The 26,044-nt window shown below is 34.5% G+C and overlaps 1 protein-coding gene across 5 annotated transcripts; it reads right to left on the minus strand.

Annotated features, from left to right (window-relative positions):
* Window positions 1–840: 840 nt before the first annotated feature.
* On the minus strand, window positions 841–24,424 carry LOC111505726 (uncharacterized). Of its 5 annotated transcripts, none has more exons than XM_023160584.2 (3): window positions 24,293–24,424; window positions 22,128–22,356; window positions 841–8,486 (listed from the first exon to the last, which is right to left on the minus strand). In XM_023160584.2, exons 2-3 carry the CDS (start codon window positions 22,209–22,211, stop codon window positions 5,625–5,627), a joined length of 2,946 nt encoding a protein of 981 aa, XP_023016352.2. In that variant the 5' UTR covers window positions 22,212–22,356; window positions 24,293–24,424; the 3' UTR covers window positions 841–5,624. The 5 variants fall into 5 exon arrangements, with proteins under 5 accessions (XP_023016352.2, XP_023016350.2, XP_023016351.2 ...); XM_023160582.2 differs by lacking the exon at window positions 24,293–24,424 and adding an exon at window positions 23,785–23,933; XM_023160583.2 differs by lacking the exon at window positions 24,293–24,424 and adding an exon at window positions 23,633–23,761.
* Between the last annotated feature and the right edge of the window lie 1,620 nt (window positions 24,425–26,044).

The raw sequence follows: 26,044 nt of genomic DNA on the forward strand, positions 1-26,044 counted from the left end.
TAATTAATTATAAGTATATAATTGTAATTTTGTATGATTTCAGTGTATACATAGTGAGATGTATGTAAATGATTGTGTGAGTGTAAATATGTTATTTTCATGAGTGTGTTTAGGTATATGTACATATATATATATATATATATATATATATATATATGTACATATATATATATATATATATATATATATATATATATATATATATATATATATATATATATATATATATATGTGTGTGTGTTTAATTGATGTTGACTAATAATAAAATGCATTGTATCAAGTGTCAAGGTTTTGCTCACACTTTTCTTCGATTACCATGGCGTATCACCCGAAGACGGTTGTGGATACTAACAATCGAAACGTCGTGAAGTAACTTGGCTTGAAATCTTTTAATTTTTAATTTTCATCTCATGTTAATATTTCAATTTTTGAATTTTTTTATTGTTGCTTGTATTTTATTTCATTGTTATTTTAGCTTTTTTTGCTTAATATAATCGTTCTTTTTTCAGCTAATCTTTTTAATTTCATGTAGATTTTTTCAGGGATTTCAAATCAATTTATATTATATTAGACAATGGAAGTTGAAATAATGAAATGCACTAAAAAAACCATAATAAAAAGTACCAGTATAAGGAAAAATTATCTTTCTATAGTGTACCTAATTAAAGTGTATGTCATTGTACTGAAAGTTTAGATAACATTTCAACACTTTAGCATTATTCCTATAGACATGTCTGATAATTTCTGAAGGCATAACAAAGGGTAAACAAAATTTCATAACGAAACATGTTGAACATGTTTCTAGAGGTAAATAAAATGAGATAATTGTGAAAATAGAAAGACAATTTTAGTTTGTTTTATTGTTTCCAATACTTTGCCCAAAACATAAATTTAGTTATTTACATAATGTACACATTTTTGGGAAATTAGGTAACTACCTATATATAGATATGATAAACATTCAGAATAAGTATACAATTAAGAGTATTCAGGAAATTTTTACAAAAAATAAGCGTATTTTTACATTTTGTTACACTACAGAAAAACTATGAACATCTCTACCATTTATCCAGTTATAAATTATACATAGGTAGTTGCAATTACAAATAAAATTATATAAATATTAGACGATTCTTTAACCTGTTGAATAAAAAAACCTTTCAATTTATACACACGCAAAGACTTTTTATGCCACTTTGTTACAGGTGAGGTGAGTTGAAAATAAACTTTGGTAACTAATATTTAGTATAACGGGTGATTTGATCAACAAAAACCCAGTTGAAGGGTAACAAGATGCTAACAATTAAATTATGTTTGAAAAAAATCGCAAAGAACATTGAAATTAATACCAGTAATGATCTTGCTGCGGCTGAAAGCAGTTAGCAACATTATAAATTTCACCAATTTTTCAATGAAACGGATATGAAAGTCTCATGATGAAAAAAAGCCAGATGGATCGAATTAGGCTAGTAAATAAAAAATTGAAGAAATATACTTCGAACACTAGTAAATAAAGCCATTTAGGATTTGATACAAGATATCAAAGTATAGAAAACTATCAAGCACATTTTTACACAAAATTTGAAAATATGTAATACAACAATTTTAATTTTTGTCACCCCTTAATATAAAGGTTTTGGTCAAATAGCACAAATTTTCAAAATGATATAGATTATTGTAACTAGTTCTGGAGATTCTATCTCTTTTCAGATTCACATAAATCAGTGAAAACTAATTATTTCTTTGTCTAATAAATATAAAATCAAACCAACTTATGGGCAATTTTTATTGAAAGGAAATCAAACATATTCAGAGATGTATTAAATAATCCATTGAACGTTGCTTAGCTTTTGAGTTGCAATTTTTCATTTTGGTTATAACAAAAATATACCACCCAATTTTTATAACACCATCCTACTTTCTTAAAAAAACAAATTTCAGTAATGATACTTACTCTTACATATTTGAAAAATTATATTTCAAATTCAATTTCTTCACACTATATTACCTATAAATCAAATCACATCAGACCCACAATTTTTACGTCACCCCCTGAAATATTTATCCCTCAAAAAAGATGATTTTTTGTTAGGCCCTTATTTGAAATATTCTTCTACGCTCCTGGTGTTCTGCATACATTCATGATGGAAATTCAAAAATTCCTTTTTGTTCAGTTCAAATTATGTATGTATATAAAGTTGTTTTATTTATATAAATTTTGTTGATCCTAGTTTGATAAATAAATTCATACAGTATTAAAGAAAACATGACATTTTTTCAGCATACACGTTATATATTATGTTGTCTTGAAAAATCTAATCTCAAAGGTGAACAGTGAATACATTTTTCCTATTACACACCAGACAAGTTGTCAGGGGACATTTTTGTTCTATGCTTCTTCAAATTGATGATTTATTGTCTGAAAATTTTAGACCCATTCAAAACTGGATGTTTTCAAAAGAAACAATTTTAAACTGCCAAAAGAATACATTAGATGTATCTAATATCACCAAACTAAAATATAGTAGTAATGCCAGACTATGATACAGTAGTTACATAGTCACATTATTTACCTGCCCGTGCGAACAAAAACCAAGTTATTTTTGGAAATTCAGTTTTGTAAACGAAATGCAGTGTTATTGAACTAGACTTTACTTACCATTTTAAATAAACGAAAAACTGAATTTAAAAAAATATTGCCCTGAACCAAAGTTTCATTCATTCTTTTGTCACAATTGTTTTTTACAAACATCAAAATTTGTCATAGATTATTTATTTTGAGAGGGAGATACTTGACTAGATATTCACTTTGTGCAACTACTGAATACATTAAAACATATTTTTTGCTGATAGTGTATATTAGTTCGTTAAATGAAAAAAATAGTAACACTGACTGTTTCCCCTTTCGATGCCAAAACTTAATATCAATAATCAACATATTTATAAATTACCTGTTTTCCTAGAAGTAATATTGTACTGTAATTGTTTTTTTTTAATCTCCATGTTAACCAAAATTAATTGTTTATTTAATCAAGTTCTTTATGGAGAATGAAAGAAGATAACATAGTGAGAATGAATTTATCTGGAACAACAATTCTTTCAGTAGTGAGAATGATGACGAATTGGGAAAAAGAAGTGGAAGGTCTAGATCTAGCTGGTCAAAAGAGGTGAAAGAAGACCTGAAAAAGACAGGAGTTGGAAATTCAAGAGAAATGACAAGAAACAGAAAAGAATGGGGAAAGATATGTGAGAAGGTTATTAACTAGGACTTATCCACCCTAGCCATTAAGGATATAGAAACCTTTAATAGTGGTACAATCCCTAAATGGGATGTATCAGCCATATCTAATCTTATCTAATTACCTACCTTTAAATAAAGACAGTTCTTATGGCATTGTTAAGAATCCATATGCTAAATAAATTAGACACTGAAAAATAGCTTGATGTACACCAGTCCACCTGATGAAGCTACTGTGTAGCAATGAACCTTTTTTTTGAAGTACGAAACATCACTCACTAGCAGCGCTAGTAGTTTGTTAGGGACAAACACTGTTTAATCATCATATTAACATATGCTAAAGTACAATTAAAAAAGAATGTTTTTAACAGATGTTCCTGGAGCAAAACTAAAATTTGCAACTGTAAATGATAACAATGTAGTAACATTAAAACGTTGGCTTGCATGTCGTAATTTAAAAGTAACTGGAAAAAAAGTTAATCAACAGACAGGTTAGTATACAGACTCTAGTAAAAGAGTAGCGGTATATTCGAACTGTAATAAAAGAAATTTAAAATAATTATGAATTTCAGATTTATTTCCGAGTGAAATATGAATCAAATATAGATGGTAATGAAATAACTTTAATTAAATATAATAAATAAATATAATTTAATAAACAATTGAGGTTATATCTCATTCTAATCAATGGTAATTAACTATAAAAAATGTACTATTCATTTCATGTTTAGAGCATACATATGAATATTTATTTATTTTTGGCACTTTTAAATCAACTCTCCTCGAAGCATGTATCCATTTCTTACATATAACCTCATTAATATGAGTTTTTTTAAATGGTATAAAAAACACGTTTTCTTCTCGATTTCGATTATCCCACGTACAATTCGCAAAACAGCAATGCTTTGTTATATCAGATTTATATTGCGTAAATAACACTGTTTTACATGTGAATAGTTTATGTTTGTCCCTACTACTAGTGCTGCCTCTCGTGACACGTTCGCTGTACTATTCTCAGGAAAAAGGCTCATTATCATCATGGATAGCAAAAAAAATTCCACCTAGATATGCAAGGAATGCCAAAAATTCTAGAATAGACAAATATATCCGATGTCTACAAGGCTTTTTTCAAATTTCATTCAGTAATGCTTTACTCTGAATTGGCGAACTAATCGCATAATTAACAAATACAGTATGTTCCATTAATGCAACTTATTTAGGATTTTATGGAAAGTTGAAGAGGGAATATGATTAGTACTATTCCTTAAGGCATTTTAGGATCAATTTCAGTAGTGATACGTTTGTTGATTGTATCCATAGACAAAACCAATCTGTGAGACAGGAGTGACTATAGGTGCATAAATTTCTCTTGTAATATATAATTCATGTAGACAATTTTTTAAAACAAACTATTTTTTCGCTTGAAACACTCATTTGCAATTCATTTCAGATATAAGTTATTATCAAAAAATAACAAGAAACGTTGGGGCTTTCATTAAAAAAGTAATTTGAGTATTAAATTCAAAATTTCAATATTTCATCTATTCAATTATATTAACTGTATTGAAAATGAGCATTTCCAACTATTATTTTGAATAGTTATAACTGATCTTAGAAAGCCGAAATTGTGACAAAACCATCAAATGCTTTTGCTTTGAAAAATAATTGAATGAAATGTATTGTGACAAAAAATGGCATTATGATTATGATCAATAAACAATTTGCTCATTGTTGTATTACATAATATAACAATAGAAAAAATATTTTGCAAATTGATATTTGCCTTAGGAGTTTTATCACTTATAATCACCGGAAACAGTAAATTTGTCACTTGAAAAGAAGACCTAGATCATTCCTGAAATTTGTGTAATTTACTGAAATCATTTTCTTAAAATTTTCACCCAAGTTTGTCAAATAGCAAAAACAGTAATGTTGAATAGTTATTGCGATTTCAAATATCGGACAAGGAAACAAACAAAATGACAGAATGCATTCAACACTCAACCAAACAACAACATGTAGGGTACAATAAGATGTGGGTCTCTTAACCCCAGAACTAGTTTTCTTCTTTGGAAAATATTCTCTAATTATATTCTGATCACTTTATTTGCAAATTTTTGCATGAAATAGATCAAATTCATGAAGTGGAAACCAAACACGTAATAACAAATCATTTGGAAATATAATAAATATGTAAATAGACATCTATAAAAAGTTAAATAAATATAAAGCAGTATCAGAGTGGCAAAAAATCATCTCATAGAATTTAATTTTCACTTCTAACACAGTAAATGTTTAAAAATGTGAGAAAGTCCGTACAAATTAATATAATTAAAATCATCACAATTAACCTCAAAACTTAATTTGAGTTGACGTTTAGCTCCTGTCATGGAACCCTGTGCTCGGGACAGTATGCCTTGAATTCACTCTCCACAAACTCCCAATCGTTAGATCTAGCACAACAAAGATGCATCACGTTCAAACATCCCCTCCTCAAACATGAAATATTAGCCCCTTTCAAGTTACACGACCTACATGCCACGTTACAAGAAGTCCAAACGGCTTCCTCGAGGCCGGCGATTTTCGGCCCGATCAGATAAATTCCCGGAGACCACACGATGCAATCCTCATGCGCCCAAACTTCATAATTTTTATTACCAGTCTCTGTGATACCCAAGTAAATATCTGACTCACTTTCTGACAGACCGTCGATATCGGAATGTTTCCGTTTCGATTTCTTTCCAAAACCTTTGGCCGCGGACTCTTCCAGAGCCCTGCTGATTTTCTTGCTCTTGAACTGTTTGTCGTAAGGATCGTCAAGCCGCCTTTCGAACTCCGGACACTGAGTAGTAATGAAGTAAGGACCGAATAAGTCTCCTGGTGGAATGACATCTCTGTTAGACGTTGGACCAGAGAGTTCGCTCGCATGGGGCCCTCTTTTGCAAAAGGCGCATATCCAGCTAACATCTTTCGTCTGCGCATCGTACTTGTTACTCAAAGTGCTGCAATGCAAACCTTTCGAGCGAACTTTGTGCCGGTACTCCACGTCGTCATGGAATTTCTTTGCCTTCGGCAACCTCCTCTCTCCGTCCTCTTCATTTATTGTATTCACCACGTTCACCGAAAGTGGGGAATCTCTGTTACCCCTAATCTGGATGAACGGACCCTTCGATTTGGTCGAGCTGGTGTTGCTTCCCGAATCGTAAGCGTACACGTCCTTTGCTGGTTCAGGTTTGGTATTTCCTTGTTTCTGCTGTTTGACTGGCTTCTTGGAGCTCGCCTTACTCTTGGCCTTCACTTTCTTTCCTAATTTCTTCTTCTTCGGCGCGGATTCGAAAGAAGCGGCATCGGAACTCCACCTTGGTGTCGTTGTTGCCTTGCGTTTGGTTTTCTTCGGCAAAGGAGACTTTTTTTTCGCTTCTGTTGTCGAAGTCACCGCCGTCTCGCTCTTCTGACTCGTCGATGGTATCGAGTCGTCGAGCTTCAGGAGAGGATCATCCAACTTCGAATCGTCCAAGTCCAGCGGGTCAGTTTTAATAGGATCGCTAAAATCTTCGATTCCGGCAAACATTTCTTCGAGTTTATTTTCTACTTCAACGAAGTGAGTGTTCGTGGCCTTCTTCTGAGCAGGCGTGACGATGGCTGTAGTAGTGATAGTACTCGCAGTGTCGGCCAAAACATCAGCGAGATGTTCCTTCGTTTTGATCACGCTCACAGAAATAGGCTTCGCCTGCGTTTCGAGTTTCTCATGTTCTTCAGGTTTTTCCACGATCTGCTGTTTCTGCTGCTTCTTTTCTTTCAAACCTTCCTGAACCATAGCTGCGATATTGTCTATCGTTTCAGATTCGGACGAGGCTTTTCGCCTCGTTGTAGCTGGAATCAACTCCTCTAATTCGTGTGAGGATTCGGCTTTCTCCGGACTCTTACCCTCTTCCAACATTTCCCCCACAATACTGATAGGATCTTTTTCTGGCTCGACCTGTTTTAATTCTTTGGAAATTGTTTCAATTGATTCTACTGGCGTACCCGTATCGTCAAGTTTCTCCTCATCTTTCGAAACCCTAATAGTTTTATTAGGTTTTCGCTTCCGCCTTGACTTATTACTGTCTAAGCTGTCTTCATTACTGTAGGAAGAAACTGTGTCTTCATCTCTAATATTAGTAGACGTTGGAACGTTGAGAATACTGCTCGAATTACTATTGTCATCAAAACTACTTGTCGGCTGGACTATTACACTAACAGGCTTTTCGGTAATCTCCACTTTCTCCTCAGGTTTCTCGACAGGCAGCTTACTGATACTTTCTTCTTGTTTGTGTTCTAAAACATGGACATTTTTCTCCAAGCAAGGATTCAACCTTTCCAAGATAGAATCCACCCTTATGTTCGATCTCTTCTGAGTTTTAATGACTTCCACTGTCGTCGAATATGGTAAATTCTGATTCACTACGGGTTTTATCCCAGGACTGGCTGGTTTCAGGCCAGGACTGATGGATTTCGGGACAGGACCGCTAGCTTTCAGAGCTGGACTCACTAACGCTAGGCCTTGACTAGCCGGCAACATACTCCGACTGGTTGAAATCAAATTCGAACTGAGAGGCAACATACCTGTAATACTAGGAACCATACCCGAAGGGACAGAAGTCAGACCTGAAGTTGTGGTTGAGATCAAACTTGAAGTTGCAGAAATCAGACCTGGACTAGCAGATTTCGGAACCGGACTTGCAGATTTTAATCCAGTACTCGCAGACATAAGTCCAGGACTTGAAGATTTCAAGCCGGGACTTGCAGATTTCAACCCAGGACTTGCAGACATCAAACCAGGACTTGCTGATTTCGGAGCTGGACTGGAGGATTTCATGCCGAGTGTAGCAGTTCTCAGATTAGGACTTGCAGAAACTAAACCCGGGCTAGCGGGTTTTGTATTGGGGCTCGTACTCTTTATAAGTTCTACTGCCTGAATCTCTAGTGCGCTAGGGGGTAAACTATTTATTTTATTGGTGTCTCTAACACTCAAACTGATAGGAATGGGAGCAACTTCGCCGTTTTGGTTACCGTTCCTAGTTAGGCTCAAATCAACGCAGTCTCTCGGAAAAGACGTGTCATTTTTGAACATTTCACTCAACACATGCGAGTGAGGATGTATTTTCATGGCTTCTGTCGTAGTAGGAGTATGCCACGTTGGTTGGTGTAGTATGGAATGTTCGTTTGACATGTGTGCCAACTGTGGTTGTCTTGGAAAAAACGGTACCTGAAAAAAAAAATTATTATGAAAACTTATTTTAAAATGAAGTTGCCAATGGTGATGATCAGGTCAAAGTTTTTCTTTCGCTGTAATTATTATACTCCATTTATTTCGCGAAAATAGTCATAGGTCTTTCAGTTACTATAGTCTATTTCAAAAGAGTGTAGAGTAATAAAATCTCATTAAGTATTCAAAAGCGCTACAGGGTGATCCGTCAATAAATTCTGTCACTTCCCTAGTCCGCATTGCAAAATTATGTCGTTTCATAAAGAGCAGGTAGGTATCACCCTGTTTTAAGGGATTTGTCCATTGTTATCGACGGATAAATACTGAGCCAGAGGCGCGCTAGTGGGATAATTGCCAAAAGAATATGCATTCATAAAAATTATATTAAAGGAAATAAAAATTTAATACAGCAGAACAGTGTTATTGAAAAAATATAAAATGTAACAATAAAATATATACGAACCGAAATCGGGAAATACTCACAAACACACACGAACGAACTTTACGTATTGAAACACTTGTGGGGACTTTAAATCAATTTATTCACAAAAACGACAAGAACTTTACTGGATACGTTATTACAATTTGACACTTGAACAATACTAAAACTGTGAACTTCCCTTAACGTTTAACAACACTCTATTTATACCCTAATTGAATGTTCTAGAGATTACTAGGTACAATTTTCGAGAACCTTCCGAGAAAATAATTATTCAGACTACCCTTAATTCTAAATCCTAACCTAAGCAAAAGTGTCACTGTCACTGATACACTGGTCTCTGTCCAGATTGCTTATCCCGCTACAGTATATTTACAATTCAATTAAATTATTCTACATCAGTATAGTCTTCATCCGAAGAACTGTCATCATCCCCTGGTATTATAATTATAGGGTCAACCACCTGATCGACCAAGTTGTCCAGTTCCCACATTTTATCTTCCTCTTTTAAAACATGCTGGATTGCTTTTTGCCAGTTTTCTGATGTGATTTCCATAATGGCTTGATCAAACAATACCTTGACATCTTTCATTTTAAATGTGGTATTGTGCCTTGCAACATATCCTTTAACTTGTGCCCATATAAGTTCTATAGGATTTAATTCGCAATGATATGGCGGTAGGCGCAGCACAGTTACTTTATACTTTTCTGCTACATCTTCTACGGCATATTTCATGAAGCGAGATTTATGTTGTTTTACTATGGCTAGTAGTTCCTTCTTTACTGAATTCGTCTCAAACTGAATACCTTTTTTTGACAGCCAGTAAATAATTTCTTGCTTTCTCCAAGCTGAAGTTGGTACCTTCTCTAAGCGCCTTGAATGGTAGCTTGCATTATCCATAACCACGACCGAATCAGCTGAAAGAAATTTTAACATTTCCCCGAAGTAGTCTTCGAAGACATCCGAATTCATGTCCTCATGATAATCTCCCGTCCGGCACGACTCAAAGCTTAACAAACCTTCTTTTAAAAATCCGTCTTCGCTTCCAATGTGAGCAATTATAAGCCTCTTCCCTTTTCCCGAAGGCACTTTAATACCCGTCGAAAGGCCTTCTATGAAAGCTTGGCGAGAACTTGTTATATTTTTATCTTGCCACATTTTTTTGACTATATAACCTTCGTTTATCCACGTCTCATCAAGATAAAAAATTTTCTTTTGCTCTCTGCGGTACTGCTTTATAGTTGTCAAATATTTTCGTCTCCAGCAAACAATTTCATCACTTTCCAGTAATAGTGCCTTTCGATTGTGCTTTTCCCAGGCAAAATTCATACTTTTTAAAGTTTTCCATAAAAGTTTTCTGGATATCAAAGGAATATCGTTATCTTGGCTTATCTCGATAAATATTTTTTCAAGAGTGGGTATTTCCTTTTTAAAATAAAACGAATGAACTTTTCTTCGAATGTCACATTTGGTGTCTTCATCTAAGATTTTTATTGGTCTTCCTGATTTTCTCTTGCATGGACTTACCTGGCCTGATATATTTCTTTCTCGCAATAATTTAAAAATCGTGGACTGTCCAATTCCAGTCATTCGGGCACATCGCTCAACACTTTCTTGCACAGACAAACTAGGGTGATCGTGTTTTATGCAATCATATACATTTAAAATTATAACTTTTTCGCAAACAGATAGCGGAGAATTTTTTACACTTCTTTTCTTTGGAGTAAATGTCCCCATTTTATAACTTTTTCACTATTTCTATATCACAATATCACTGTACGTTTAATTGGTGTAGTAACAATTACTATTATAACTCGAATGTTTAAGACACCATTACAATATATTTAAACCCTTTTTCTTAATTACCTGGGTTTAATAGGTATTGCATGATTGGTGGGCAGGGTCAAAAAGGGATTATTATAATGACATGGCACCTCGGAACTAAGTGTTAACCCTTTTTTGAGAAATCATGCTCAAGTATATGAACCCAAATTGCATATTAAATAAGTTTACAAGAACCACTAAAATTAATCTTAATCTTTTTTTAAGAAATTTTACTTACCTAAATACATGTAGGTACTTAGTTTTAGACCAAATTACTTCCCAAAAATGGCCTTTTATTATTATCTATGTCTGTAATTTTTAATTTACTTTAATTATTAAGTTTAATAATCCTAAGATTTGCCTACGCCCATGGACGACAACGAAATTCAGGCAAATTTTATGACACTTCATGATTTATTACTCTACACTCTTTTGAAATAGACTATAGAGTTATGAAACATTATGAATTATTTGACCTTTTGCTATCCAAACAGTATATGTAGAAAATTACAAGTATATTAATATTCATTCACTAAAATATTCAATAATGTACCTTTATTCTGGGAGTTGACACCAATGAAATTCTTATCTGGACTGAATGTATTCTCTTGTCTAAGGAATATATATAATTCAAAAAAACACTTTGATGCCTCTATTTAAGTGGGACTTCCACTTAAATAGAGGCATAGTAATTTGAATCATAATGACTATTACTACCTGAAAAATTTCTACATGATAAATTAATTACCTGAACTGTTTACCTTTCTAGAAGAATAATGAATACACATTTTTACCTGTGATATGATTTTACCAACTTTTAAGATTGATCCTAATAACTAATAATCCCGAATATTCAAATCTATTGATTTCCAAGTATTCCAAAAGGTTGAGTTTTCAATCTTTCTCAAATGTAATACGTCATAATCGTGATTAAATCCGTTCATAGAATTCAGTTTAATAAAGAAACGAGATTCGCAAAATCAATAAAACTGAAGTTAAATGATATAATGTAGTTTTTACAAGAGCAGACAAATCTCGATCAGTATTTGCCATAGATAAGCGCGAATACATAAGGAAAACCCTCGATTTTTAGATTTTAGGATCCTATGATATTTTGGTGGTTGATCCAGCAACCCTTCACCAAAGCTAAAATAAACCCCTAAGTTTATAGAGGTAGTAATGAGTGAAGTTGACAAACGCATGGCATTTATCATGAATCCACAACTACCCAAACTATTCCGTCATCAAATTACATAAAACTATTTTTCCAATCAGACCTGTGGAAATGCTCATTAAAATAATACAATCCTACACTAATTTCAAACCACGATTCATTATAAATGATAGGTACAAATTAGTAAATAACATTAAAAACATAACTCTTCCTGACAACCTGATGTCCGAAATGTATTTTCTAGTATTCCGCCAAATAGAAACAATTGGGTTGGTTGGGCGACAGAAACTATGTTAATTTGCTAATGCTCAAAATTATTTTCAATTCAATGACAATTTTTACTCTTGTAGCGAGGGTCCAATGATGGGAAACTACTTGGGCCCTTTGTTAACTGAAATTTTCATATACGACCTAGTTCTAGAGAATAAAATTCATACTAATAACCTGTGCACACACATGCAGGTGCACACATCTTAGGGTATCAAAGGATTAGCTTCTGATATAATTCTTGGAATGAACATTTTATACCGCGAAATCTAGATAAGAAACCACCTAATCGGACCAGCCAAATATCCACCTAAACCCGTGCTTTTACCGCCTCTCACCATCCGTTCCAAAGAGGAGAATCAGCTGCAGGAATTCCTGAAAGTTGAACTTCGACCGTTCAAGCCCGTCGAACCCCGATCTTATTAAACACCACAACCCTCGGATGTAAGAGGGCCCCACAACCCTCGGATGTAAGAGGAACCCGATATGGACGTGCTTTACCTGACTTTCATGATCGGATAAACGCCAAATTGTTTGAGGCCATGGAAAAGGCTGACCGAGCGATAGCCGTCCGCAATGCCTTGAAAAAACCTCCACGACCGCAGACTCCTGAGGAGTATCTGGTGCGCGATATAAACCTGGGACCCAGCCAGGAAATGCTCAAAACATGGAGGAAATCGTTCATCACTCGGTAGCAGGCACCCATCCTGCTACCGCAGGACCTACCGCCCCGTCCCTAATCCAGCTGTGTTTGAAGGCACATCTACGCTTTCAGTGACTTATACTATGCCAAGGACGGTGCCAGTTTTCGAAGTCATAGGCCAGATCACCACCGACACTTGGCCGAGGAACACGAGGTGAACCGGCGATGTGGAGAATCAGGGCACACGTGCCGCGAATGCCGCCTCAACATTTCTGTTACCGGTGTGGACGAGTAGGAACGATGTCACGAGAATGCGACTGTGTCATCCTCCATTGTCAGTTTTTTTGGTCTGAACAATATAAAATTCAATTATCTTTCATTTCTCATTTCATTTTGGGGTTCAAATAGCAGTTCTTATTTCAATGCATTATTTGAATCAAGATAGCTTTGAAACGACATGTATTTGATTTACTCACAGAATTCTCATTGACAGTTGTTATACTTCACTTCATCAAAATATTTACTGTTCACTAAAATGAAGTTATCTTTTACATTCATATTCTGACAGTAGTTCATTAAACATACTATATATTTTTTCATTATTCAACTGAAACAACAAAATATGAAACACAAATGTATTTATGTATTTAATTCAAAATAGGAGCTCGAAATGACGACCATCCTGTTGAATACAATGATCCATTCTCTCTATGAAAGACTGCTCAACATTTAATAACATTTGAGGCTTCCCTCTTCGAAAAGCAGCATCCTGTCCTTTCCAGGAAGGTGTAGGCCAAGACTCGCCGAACACACACTCTCTTATTGACGACACTCGCATTGGACATGCCTGACAGTTTCATCTTCCTGTTCACACATCCTGCATAGAGGTGTGTCCACTAGCCCAATATTATGGAGGTGTTTCCTTAGTTGACAGTGCCAGTCAGAAATCCTACTGTTAAGCGTAGATTTAGTCTGGTCATCGACAGATATTTCTTCGGCGCCAGCTTCCCAGGGTCGTCCAGGGTTATCCTGGCAAAATTGATTTCATCCCATATCTTTAGGGATTGAGCATAGGTGTGACGTTTGGCTAGTTCCGCAATGGTCGAAGTCATAAGACCGTAGGCGCCACTGGGTCCTAAAATTCTTAGTCCAGCCGCTTCCTTGGCTAAAGAGTCAGCAATGCGATTACCTTTACTCCTTTTTTTTTTCTGATTGATTCGGCCGTTACTTGAAGATCCATAGTAATTTCACAAACTACACCTAAACGATTTGATGGAGATCAAATCGTTTAGGTGTACTTTGTGAAACCTTTACTCCTGTTATGCCCTTTAACCCACCTCAGGATAATATTATTATCTACCGAGGTTTTGGCTAAATCTTGGTGGCACTCTAGTACTATCCCTGAGGTTACACGTTGACTGGTCAAAGCTAATAGGGCTTGTCTGCTGTCAGTGCAGATTGTAATGTTTTTGCCAGACATTCCTTTCCTGGTTATTTCTTTTGTGGCGATTGAAATGCCAGCCAGTTCTGTTTGAACTGGAGTGATCTGGAGTACACTCCACATCCTGAGCCTTCTTTGGTTGTTGAGCCATCTGTATATATACGTATTGTATTTGTAGCATCTGACTCTGTGTTCCGCCCTTATTCTCTCCTTCATATTTGCCAAGTATCCCTATAGAAAAAAATCAAGGCAAGTCGAATCTGGTGATCTCGCTGGTCAATTTTGTGGTCTTCTATTTATTCGGAAAGCACATATTCAAAAACTGTCTGACACTGAATTTGAAATGTGCCGGAGATCCATTCAATTGTAACCACATCCGTTGTCTGATATTTAGCGGCACAAACTCCAGAAGATTGGGCGGATCATGTCGTATCCTGGTGATCCAGAGTGCGGCAAAAATGAGGATTCACATCACTATGATAGTGGAAGTTGTGTCTGTTCACTAAGCCATTGTTATGAATGTATATTCATCAGAAAATAAAAGTAATCCAAAAAATGTTCATTCCAGTTTACTTGCACAGAACCCATAAGACAAAACTCGATTCGTCGATGGAAGTCTATTTCTTATAATTCCTGGTGCATCTGAATACGGTACGGGTAAAATTTGTAATTTATTTTTTTACTCTAGAAATGCTCCATCTGCTTATCCCTGTATCTTTCTCGGTCATTCTGTATAATATTGAGAAACGGGTTTTATCGAAATCAATAGCCCAAAACCTCTTTTATGCTTGGTCAGAATTCGAAGGGATGATTTCTATACATTTCAATGTTATTTGATTTCCAATTGTACCTAGCATTTTCATAAAAAAATCAGTAACTCGAAAACAGATACAGTTAAGTACATAGTACATTTCATTAAATCATATTATTTTTTCCTGGTCTATTCAAAAATGTAATAAAATACAGGGTGTTCCATTAATAAAACCCATCTTTCACTGCCTGAACCACTGTGCATGCTGTTTACGGCGAGTGCATTGGCTTGGGATGTGGGGGTTGAGCAAACCGGCCAATGGATGCCTGCTTCCACGTAGCCCCGCTGGATACGGAAATGACACAATCACTTGTGGTTCTGTTATTCCCTAACTGAATGGCTTCCCAACGATGGCTTAATCCTAAGGTGTGTGTATCCTTGCCGAGACGATGAATGAAACTGAGCCTTCAGCTGTCTCTACGGAACCTTCGCGATACCGGGCGCCCTCTCGTCGTATCATCGCCTTGTCACGGTAATGCGGGGCACTGCCGTGATTGACCTTCTTTCCCTAGCTATTCGTGGGACTTTTATGGACAGAGTAAACTTAAAAATTATTTCTGACGCTGAGTCTATAGAGGAGATGGATGTCGAGTTTACGACTCCAACTGACCTCCCTGTAAATTCAATTCAGGAACGAGTCTACGAAGGAGATGGATGTCGAGTTTACGACTCCAACGGACCTCCCTGTAAATTCAATTCAGGAACGAGTCTACAGAGGAGATGGATATCGAGTTTACGACTCCAACTGACCTCCCTGTAAATTTCATTCAGGAGCGAGTCTACAGAGGAGATCTGACCTCCCTGTAAAGTTATTTCAGGAGCGAGTCTACAGATAAAATGGATGTCGAGTTTACGACTCCGACGGACCTCCCTGTAAATTTAGTTCAGGAGCGAGTCTACAGAGGAGACGGATGTCGAGTTTACGACTCCAACGGACCTCCCTGTAAATTTAGTTCAGGGGCAAGAGCTTCTCAACTCCTCAACTCCTCATGAGCAGGTTAGCAAACGTTTGCGCTCAAGTGAGGTTTCACCAAAACTAGAAGCGAAAAAGCCCTGCACGGCTGAATCTAAGGCATCGTCAGGTGTAGCTGACGTGCAAAAACCCTCATATGGGAAGGTTGTCGTGGGTATCAAGGTCGGAATCTTGTAACTTGACTATCCGACTACCTCATTAACAGAGCATATACTTTGTACCTGCCCTGCTGGGGACCGAATCAGGTCTTTAGAGTTCGGCAGAGCCGTACTCTTACCATCTGACCTGAAAGACCACTCACCATACAAACTAATCGGGTTCGTTGAGAAGCTGGGTTTATTTGGCCGAGTATGAATAGGTGAGCCACAATAAACCCTTGCGGGTTGCGGTGGAGGGTCGAATAGACCCACTCACTTTGGACCTAACCTAAGTCTCCAAAATAATTTTTCCTGCAGCCTTAATTAATATACATATAATGAAATGGTGAAATTCTCGAAGAAATTAATGATTTGGTTTATAGGGACCATATCGTACGGGTTGAAAAACATAATAATACCAAAAATAACATACAATATTGGAGCAATTCAAATAAAAACCGAAGAAAAAATATTTCATATAAAGCGGAATTGTCATTTGAAACAAATGAAAATCTTTGTATAACCTGCGAAAAAGAACATACACATTTAAAACACATCACCAAAACAGCAAAATAAAAACAAATAAACTATTCAAACTTTTCAAGTATAGTCAAAAAATAATCTAACGCAAGTACACTTTATTAGCAAGAATCATCCTCAAGTCTTACTTAAATTTTAATTTGTTGTTAGTACTTTTCAGGGCAAGAGGTAATTTGTTATATATCTTTATTCCGATATACACAATCAAATCTTTCACTAGGGACGATGTTGGTATAGACAGCATAAGCTGATGAGCTTGTTTTGTAAAATGACTTGTTTGTGATAGGTAAACATTTTCATTTTTGTGTATTAGACAGAAAGTTTCAAAAATAAACAAGGAAAATACAGTTGGAATTTTATTCATTTCACAAAGAGATCTGCAAGTTTCATTCCATTTTCCTCCTCACATATATCTTATAGGTTGTGAAATAAAAACAGAATATAAAAGCTGTGTTCAGAATCAATCAGGGCACAACAAACATTTTTAGCCACATATATCTCAACTCGTGTGAAACTTAAAAGCAACAACAATTTCTTGGGAAAGTTTTTGGTTTTCTACTGCTCCATCTTGATACAAAAAAATGTGAGAATCTTCCAAACCCCTTCAATTCAAACAATTTCTTGTTTAGTGCTTCAACATGTTCCTCAAATTTTCATCTTATTCTATGTTCATCTCTAAACATTTTGTGGATATATAATTATGAATAGTGAGAAAAACCAGGGATAATTGAAAAATGTAAAGGAATAAAGTGTCTTTTAAAACAATTGAACACATTTCAAACAGATTTTCAAGTACTTTTTCTTAACATTTTCAGCATGTAGGGATTTCAAATTTCCATTCCCCTACTGTCATGAAATTCGTAATGAATTATGAACATAAAACCAAAATTACCAAAAAAAAACATTGTTACCCGTTTCATACCTTGAAAATTTACAATCAAGTTTGATTCAAATCCATTAAAATATTTCAATCACATAGACGAGACAAACCAGGTAAAACCCGTTTCAAAAAATCGAGTGTAAACTGCGAATCAAGAACAAAAAATGAATTCCAAAAAAACTGAATTTGCAAAAACTATCTTGAGGGTCTCGTCAACAAAGCAGAAACAGACGAGGAGAAATTCCAATTTACATGGGGAATAAAGTATTGGAGAACAAGTGGCAGCAGGGATCCTGAAAATATATTCTCAAAATTAACGAAATAATTGACCTGATGAAAAATTATTACGAATGCCATGTATTCGATAAAGCTACAAACCCAGAGAAAAAGAGATACATGATGATATTCAATGCTCATTTTGATTCCATTCTAAAAATGATATCAAAGGAATTGTACTTCTTATCTAGGATTTCAGCTTAATTTACCAAGTACCTACTCAGAACTAGTTTTGAACCATATAATTAATAATGAGCAGTTAACCTCTGGACTTCACATCTTATACTTTTTAACTTCACATCCTTAGTTCTCGCGAGTTTGTCGGAGCCCACTGCAGTTGGTGAGCGGCAGTTTTTGAGACCTTTATTTAAAGTATGTTAATTTTGATAAGTGTGCTAGTTAACTGTATTCATTGGAGTTTAAGAAAACGCTGGCATTACAAAAACTGCCAAATCGGCATTACACAAACTGCAAAATCGTGGTATGATTTTTATATTGAGAGTGAATAAATATACTAATATTTCATTTATGTTAGACTCCCTACGAAGGTTATCTGTCTCCCAAATATTATATCAAATTTTTTCCTTTAAAAGAAAGAAGAAGTGTTCAATTCAAAAGTAAACTTATAGATTATATAAGATTTCTTAAGTTGATGTTTCTACATTTTTTCATTGAATATTATTGCGATACTGTTAATTTATGGGGTGCCATCTACTTTTTATTATATTATGTTTGTCCAATGTACCTACGCACTAGTAGTGTTTTTGGGACTCGACTAATTTTAACACGGCTTGACTGCATGTATGAAAATTCCATCTGAGAGAAAGACTGTCAAATAGTTAACAGTTAGCTGTTACAAGTAACAGCTCCATATCGTGAACAAAGCACCAAACAAAGAAGAAACATCCCATATACCAATACTTTGACAGAAATCAAAATAATGAAGACTGCGCCCAGAAGAGATACATGTATATAATAAAATAAATATTTCAAAATAAAATCTCCAAACATTCATCTCTCCCAACATACCTACACAGTAGGTTAATGGTCTGCCGGGAAACAACTACTTTCCCGGTTAATACTACATTGGACATTTCAATTATATCCGACAGATATTTTTCGTATCATATTCCCTTCTGTCGTTTCAATTTCAGGGGCGTTCAACATTTTTTAGATAATTCATTCGCACCACGATGATGTTCTTTATTCCAAATTCGAATTGAACCAAAGTACTGCCGAAACAGCCCGAAAAATCAACCAGGCATTTGGCAATGATAGTGGTAGTGAATGCACTGTTCTATGTTGGTTTGCGAAATCTTGTTCCGGAGATTTCAGCCTCGTAGATGTGCCGCAAAGTGGTCGACCTACAGTAATTCAGGGCGAGGATTTGAAGACCCTGGCGGAGACTGACCTATCACAAATGGTTCGTGGAATGGCGGAAGAACTGGGCGTCATCTCCCATGCAATGGGGAATGTTCCTCAAATTGGGTTATTACAGCAAATGCAAGTTTGAACAAAATAAAGTTGAGTTTAATTCATGAGTTTTTCAAATTCACTTCGAAAATTGTTCAAATCTATGTTTCAAATGTTGGGTTTCAATTTTTAAAGGGATTTGTTTCTAATTCACATATTGGCAACAGCGCCTATATCAAGTTGAAATTATTTATACGTACCTAGATATTCTACTTTAAAAAAGGAAAATTATCTTTATAAATCAACAATTAAGGCAAAATATAAATTATAGTTCAATACCACCTCCACAAGCCGCATAAAAAAAGTTGTTTTGTTATTTATTTATATAGAGGAAGATAGGTTAGGTGCACGAAATGTCATGTTACAGAATGTCTCGGAACTCGGAACATAAGTAAACAGAACAGCACGCTTCTGAAATATGTCATCTTTGTTTGTCTCATACAGGTAACAGATTTATTGTCCTTTATTAGCTATAACCGATGTTGTCAAATGGTGAAATAGAAACCAATCCCTTTAAATGTTGAATGCATTATTCAATTCTTTTTTTTTAAGTATTTAAATAATTTCTTAAAGAAAAAGGTTGAAATGATAAGTTTAAAATGCGTTGTTATAGAGCTCTTTTATGAAAACTACTTGATTTTCGTCGGGAGGAACATTCCCCATTATTGATGGTTAAAAATATATTTGAAAGGTCAAACAGGTCGAACTATGGATGCCCCACAATTTGAACGATCAACAGATATTGTCAAGTTTCGAGGTCTGTTCTTCTTTGCTTTTGGACAACCAAAACAATTCTTTTTTGGATCAGATCGTCACGTAAGGTGAAAAATGGATCATCTACGACAGGAGACCTTTAGGACAGTGGTTGGACATGCACCCATGCACTTACAGCGGCTGGTGTGATTCACTAGAACATTCTGCAGCACAGTCCTATTGCGAGGAAATCGACGAAATGTACGTCAATGTACTAGTCAACGGAATAAATCACCACCCCAAAATTAAACAAATGGAGCGTCGAAGTTCTGCCTCAACCATCATACTCCCCAGACATTTTGCCAACTCACTACCATCTTTTCAAGCACTTCGCCAATCAGGACCAGGCAGAAACGGCCTTCGTCTACGTCATCGAATCCCGAGCACCCAATTTTTATGCTGACAGAATTCATCAACTTGTGTTACATTAGCACTCATTTCCATTAAATCGATTAAGTATACACTGAGATATTACAGTTTAAAGTAAACTCATAAAGACGAACAAAACTTTTGTAACAACCTAATAATTCAACTGGTGTAACTTTATTCTTGCTTATTTTCTGTCTGACAAAATAAAAAAAAAATACAAAAATTAGTAATGGGAAATCCACACAAAATATCAATGAGGTATCTTTTGAAATATAATGTTGATTATGAATTGAGAATAATCACTGAATCTACCATATCCGTAATGATCACTAAAGAAAGATTATTTTCTCTGCATTATTGTTTGCCAGATGCTCCATTATTTTACTCAATAAATGGCGTTGTATGATTGGAAAGAAACCCATTTTAATAACGTTACTGTAACTATTGAAAAAATCTGTTAATCTCAGTTTCTCTGTCTCCCCCCATACAAATGACATCTCTCAAAAGTCGAAACTTGTGCGAGCTAAGGACTAACGAGGTCTTACCTTTTAAGGTGTGATTCCTAACATGGATTGGACGATAGGTAGTGAAAATTGATCATCTGACCTTGTGGTTTGAAACACTTGTTCTCACAACAGTCAGACTGACTGAGTGCGACTCACTGTACACCTCAAACCACCAGATTACTGTCCCACTTTTTCGTTGAACGTTACAATAAATGCATTTACAACAATCCAACATTATATTTGAGAGTTGGCAATTAGTTAGATATCAAGTGTAAACATTATAATACAAAATACTCCCCCTTTTTCAAGTGAAATACGGTCTATTCTTTTTATCTACCAATGAAATAAATACTTTTCCAGAGACACTGTGTTTTGGACAGCTGCGAACTAATTTAAAAATTATACAAAACAGCTCTTTAGGTTTTTTGATGAAAATTAATTCTTATTATTAACAGCACTTGAATGAATACTGATCATGAAAGACAAACGTCACTTTGAAGTCTTCTATATCTAATTTACATATAAAGATTTAATCATCAAAAACTGAGATCCAGTACACTTCCGATATTTCAGAATTCAAAATTAAATAATTTATTACTAGCTCACCATTTTTACATCAGATATGAGAATGTTTACTTATTTTTAAATAAAGAATATCAAGTAAAAAATTAGTAGCTAATTCGCTATAGCTGATACCCATTGAAAAACATTCAATTGTTACATTTTTCCAGAAACAATTGTAAAAACATACCAATATGTGTTTGTATATTACCTTCTTCAGACAAGTCTATAACATTGGACTTGTGTGACAATATCTCAATACAATGAGTTATTTTCAATAAATTCATGGATTTTCAAGAATCAGACAAATCCATCAAAAAAATCGTTGTTTAGTTATTAAAATTATTCATGATCAAATAACTCAAAAAAGTTATAGAGGGGGTGTCAGTGATCTCAATTTGTTGCATACTTTCACCTACCCATTTCACATTTATTGCAAGTTATATTGTAAACATTACTTCCTTGAAGCATTATATTCAAAAAATTTTGAAATAGTGTTGTTTAACCGAGTTCACATTCAATATACGAGTATTAATTTATGAAAAAAGTAGAGCAATTAAATGAATAAATTACCTGTAAATGATTCCAAGCAGCATTAGCGAGGTTAGCAGCCGGAACCTGCCGGTTATGTGGATGATGTGGAGGCCCTCCAGACATCTTGAAAATAATGTCTTCAATTTGTAAATACACACTTTAGAGCCCCATCATAAGTCAGGTTACATAATATCTTATCCTAAATTGTATAGGATTTATCTACATAAAATGGCCATGTCCTCAAGATTCAGCTGAATCTCATTGAAATCTGCAACCACAGAATATTTGATAACAGACGTTTCATCAAAACAATTGAAAATACAACCGAAGAAATTATCAATAAAGTGTATTTTGTGCGATTATTCGATTGTTATGTTTCAAGTGTAATGGATAAGAAAAAAATAATTAAGAAAATATCTAATGTTGAATAATAAGTTAATTTAACAATATAAATAACATTGACCGTACTAACAATTTTGACAATGTTCGAATTTGAGTTCTCCCATTTTTCCACTGCAATAATTGATGGAATTACTGAGATGAAATGAAGAACATAAAAAAAAACAAAAAGGATTATTTTAGTTTCGGAATCGTAACATAAAAATTTAAAAGATAATTACTTCTCAGTTTTACTCCACTTTCCCCCAATAAAAATTAAGTAATATCCAAAATGGTTTTCCTTCATTAATATTTTCAGATTGTGGATGTTTGGAATATACTTGGTCATATATATAAAGGTAGATTTCAAGTCCCTAATATGTAAAAAATTTAGGTCTTTTTTCAAACTGAGTCTTTTAGAATTCTATTGAAGTAAGGAATTCATGAACCTCTCTCACTGATAATTTGTTGGTCATTTTTTATTGAGTGGTGGTATATTCATTTCAATTTCATTGTAGCATTAAACAAAGCAAGAACCTTCAGTAAAACATAAGTTTATAAACGGGAGCAAGAACTAGAAGGTGCTTCGATTTGTTTCATTATTTATGAGTCTATCAGGTAAAGAAATATTTTTATTTTTAAATGTGAAAAGCATAATAAACTGTTCAATACTAAGTTTTGAACTTCCTGTCATTATAACTTATCTATATGACCAATGCAAATAGAAATTAGGTTAATGAACTATGTAGTACCAAAATGATCAAGAAAATTAGGGATACATAAGTAAAAATGAGTTCATTATACACCACTGAAGCACTGCACAACCTTGATTTTCAAAAACGCGATTCATTCCTGCCAGAATTCATCCAACTACTGAAAGAAACTAGAACTTTCATCTCAAATTGTCTTAAATTACACTAATACTTCCACAAATGCATTACTTGGCGATGTTACTGAAACTACTATAAATTATTTTGAATTTGCTCAAATCATATTTGCCTTTTAAATAGCTAGATATTAATGAATAATACAAATGTTAGAAATTTTAATACCGATAATTCAAAGAAACCTAGTTCATTAATGATTATGCTGAAGTTCATTTAATAAATACGGAAACCAAATGAACCTAAAACTCACAAATATTCGAAAATAGTAATTATTATTACATGTGGACAAAATAAAAATCTGGAAGTTGTAAGCCATTTATATGAACCAAATCGATGTTTAAAAAACACACAACCACATCACCAACAATAAACACACTGTGAATAATTAGACGCCATTTCATAAGCAGTGCAAATTCCTCTTTCAAACACACCTGAAATTTCAAGGCGACTTGTTCGCTCACAAATATTGTCTGCAAAAATGTTCGAGGCACGGCCATAAAAGTAGCCAATACGCAACAATGGCGGACCCGGTTTTGTTAATTTTTGAACAACGTCAGCGCCATCTTTCATACAAGCCCTCCGTCGTATATTGAAAAATTATTATTTTATTGAATCAATAAACTGAATAGCTTTTTTAATTTTTAGACTTCAGTGTGAAAAAAAATGAAATCTTCGAAAGTAATAGAATCTTAAGTGTCGGAACCAAAATTTTTTCAAATCGTTCATATATAATAGGTAGGATTGTTATAACCTGTTATGTGATATATTTTAAATATTCGAATTCTAAATGATTTCATTTTTTGGAAAATACGATGTCCATTCGTGTTGTATTTTCTCTGGTCCACTGACTGCCTGTAAATAAGTATCAACTGTCTATAGAAGAATGACATTAAATTTTGATGAAAAATCTTTTTTGACGACATTGACACATTTTCTCACCTCGAACTGGTTTAAATCGTATCTACAAGATTTTCTCCCTTTCGTCTTGGCTTTTTATTATTTTTCAGATTTTCATCAAATTCCAAGTTTTTCAGTTTGCTTGATTTTAGCGGGCGTTTTTGTAATTCTACTATGGCTGGAGTGTTGCCAAAATGAAATAAGTTGGATACCAAGTGACCAAAAAAACATTTAAACGGTGATAAAAGACCATTATACCTGTGTCTATAATTGAAAATTGAAACGTATTGGACTCTGGAGGATGAGAGGTTAAGACGGCAGTTTAACATTCGAATAGTTTTTTAAGAGATGAATGTTTGATTTTGGTGTGTTTAAGCAATTTTAGGTTCGTTTTGCATATAATTCACGTGTTATTAACATGTCATTCAATTGCCTTTGATATGTTAGTAGCTCCGTTTACAAATTCACATCTGAATACATATTGACAATTTCAAATGAGATTTTTCTGTTCCGAGAAACAAGTGAGTCGCATATCGAAGATGCTGTCCATGACCTCTGAAACTGAATTGTAGGCCTATATTCTGTAATACCTAGCAAAGGCTACGTATTTTAGTTTTTCTTTTTTTTTCAAGAATAGAAGACTCATTTTAATTCAGAAATTGAAACGCCAAGCTTCGCGCCTCGTAAAAATTAATGACGTAATGACTATGTATCCATAGGCCTCTTAGCTTAGCTGAATCACATCGTGTTTGGGCAGAACGACAGAAAATCTGCTGCCACTCAACCAAGGGGGGCCATAGGCTAATTAATCATAAGTTTGACAAATCGAGATCAACTCAGGGAAAAAATAATCTCTCGCAATTGATCGAGGAAGGTTACAAAAAATCATGATACGGTAACTGCGATTTCTTTGAAGGTTTTTGAAGACAGTCTTGGCGGGGAGCCATGCAGAGAAAGTTTGTCGGGAAAGTGGCGTCAAGTGCTCCGAGAAAAGGAGTTTAATACGGAAATCGGGTGGTTAACTATTTTCTTCCGTAGGGGAATCAACAAGTGTTTGAAATTTGGGTGGGAATCGAACAGTTTAGTGAGTAAATAACGGTTATTACACATGTACAGTTATCTCACCACCGCCTGTACAAAACGTACCGGCTAATCCTGCCTAAATTTATTAAATGTATAAATTGAGTGCTTCATCTTGTAATGTAATCCAAATTGGTACTGAAGAGGCAATTGGGCAAGTGTCTTTTTCCTAAACTTCGAATGTCCACCTTTGAGGATGTCAATTTTCCATGTGAGTGAAATGTTACCTCTTTCATATACTATATTGTATGGCAATCCTGTGAATGATATCTAATTCAATTCCATAACGGATGTTTGGAGTATAAACTAAATAGAAAATAGTTTTTTTTGTATAATTCAATGTTCATATTTGTTTAAAGAAATACAGTTCACGAATTCGTAGTCTCTAAATGATACCATTTCAGTGATAAAGTTGAGGCGCATTCATAACAAAGTTTACCATTTATTAAATGTATAAATTGAGTGCTTCATCTTGTAATGTAATCCAAATTGGTACTGAAGAGGCAATTGGGCAAGTGTCTTTTTCCTAAACTTCGAATGTCCACCTTTGAGGATGTCAATTTTCCATGTGAGTGAAATGTTACCTCTTTCATATACTATATTGTATGGCAATCCTGTGAATGATATCTAATTCAATTCCATAACGGATGTTTGGAGTATAAACTAAATAGAAAATAGTTTTTTTTGTATAATTCAATGTTCATATTTGTTTAA

The sequence above is a fragment of the Leptinotarsa decemlineata genome, unplaced genomic scaffold (genome assembly GCF_025532065.1).
Source record: "Leptinotarsa decemlineata unplaced genomic scaffold, Ldec_3_MD MMD2_P_RNA_scaffold_2, whole genome shotgun sequence".
Lineage (NCBI taxonomy): Eukaryota > Metazoa > Arthropoda > Insecta > Coleoptera > Chrysomelidae > Leptinotarsa > Leptinotarsa decemlineata.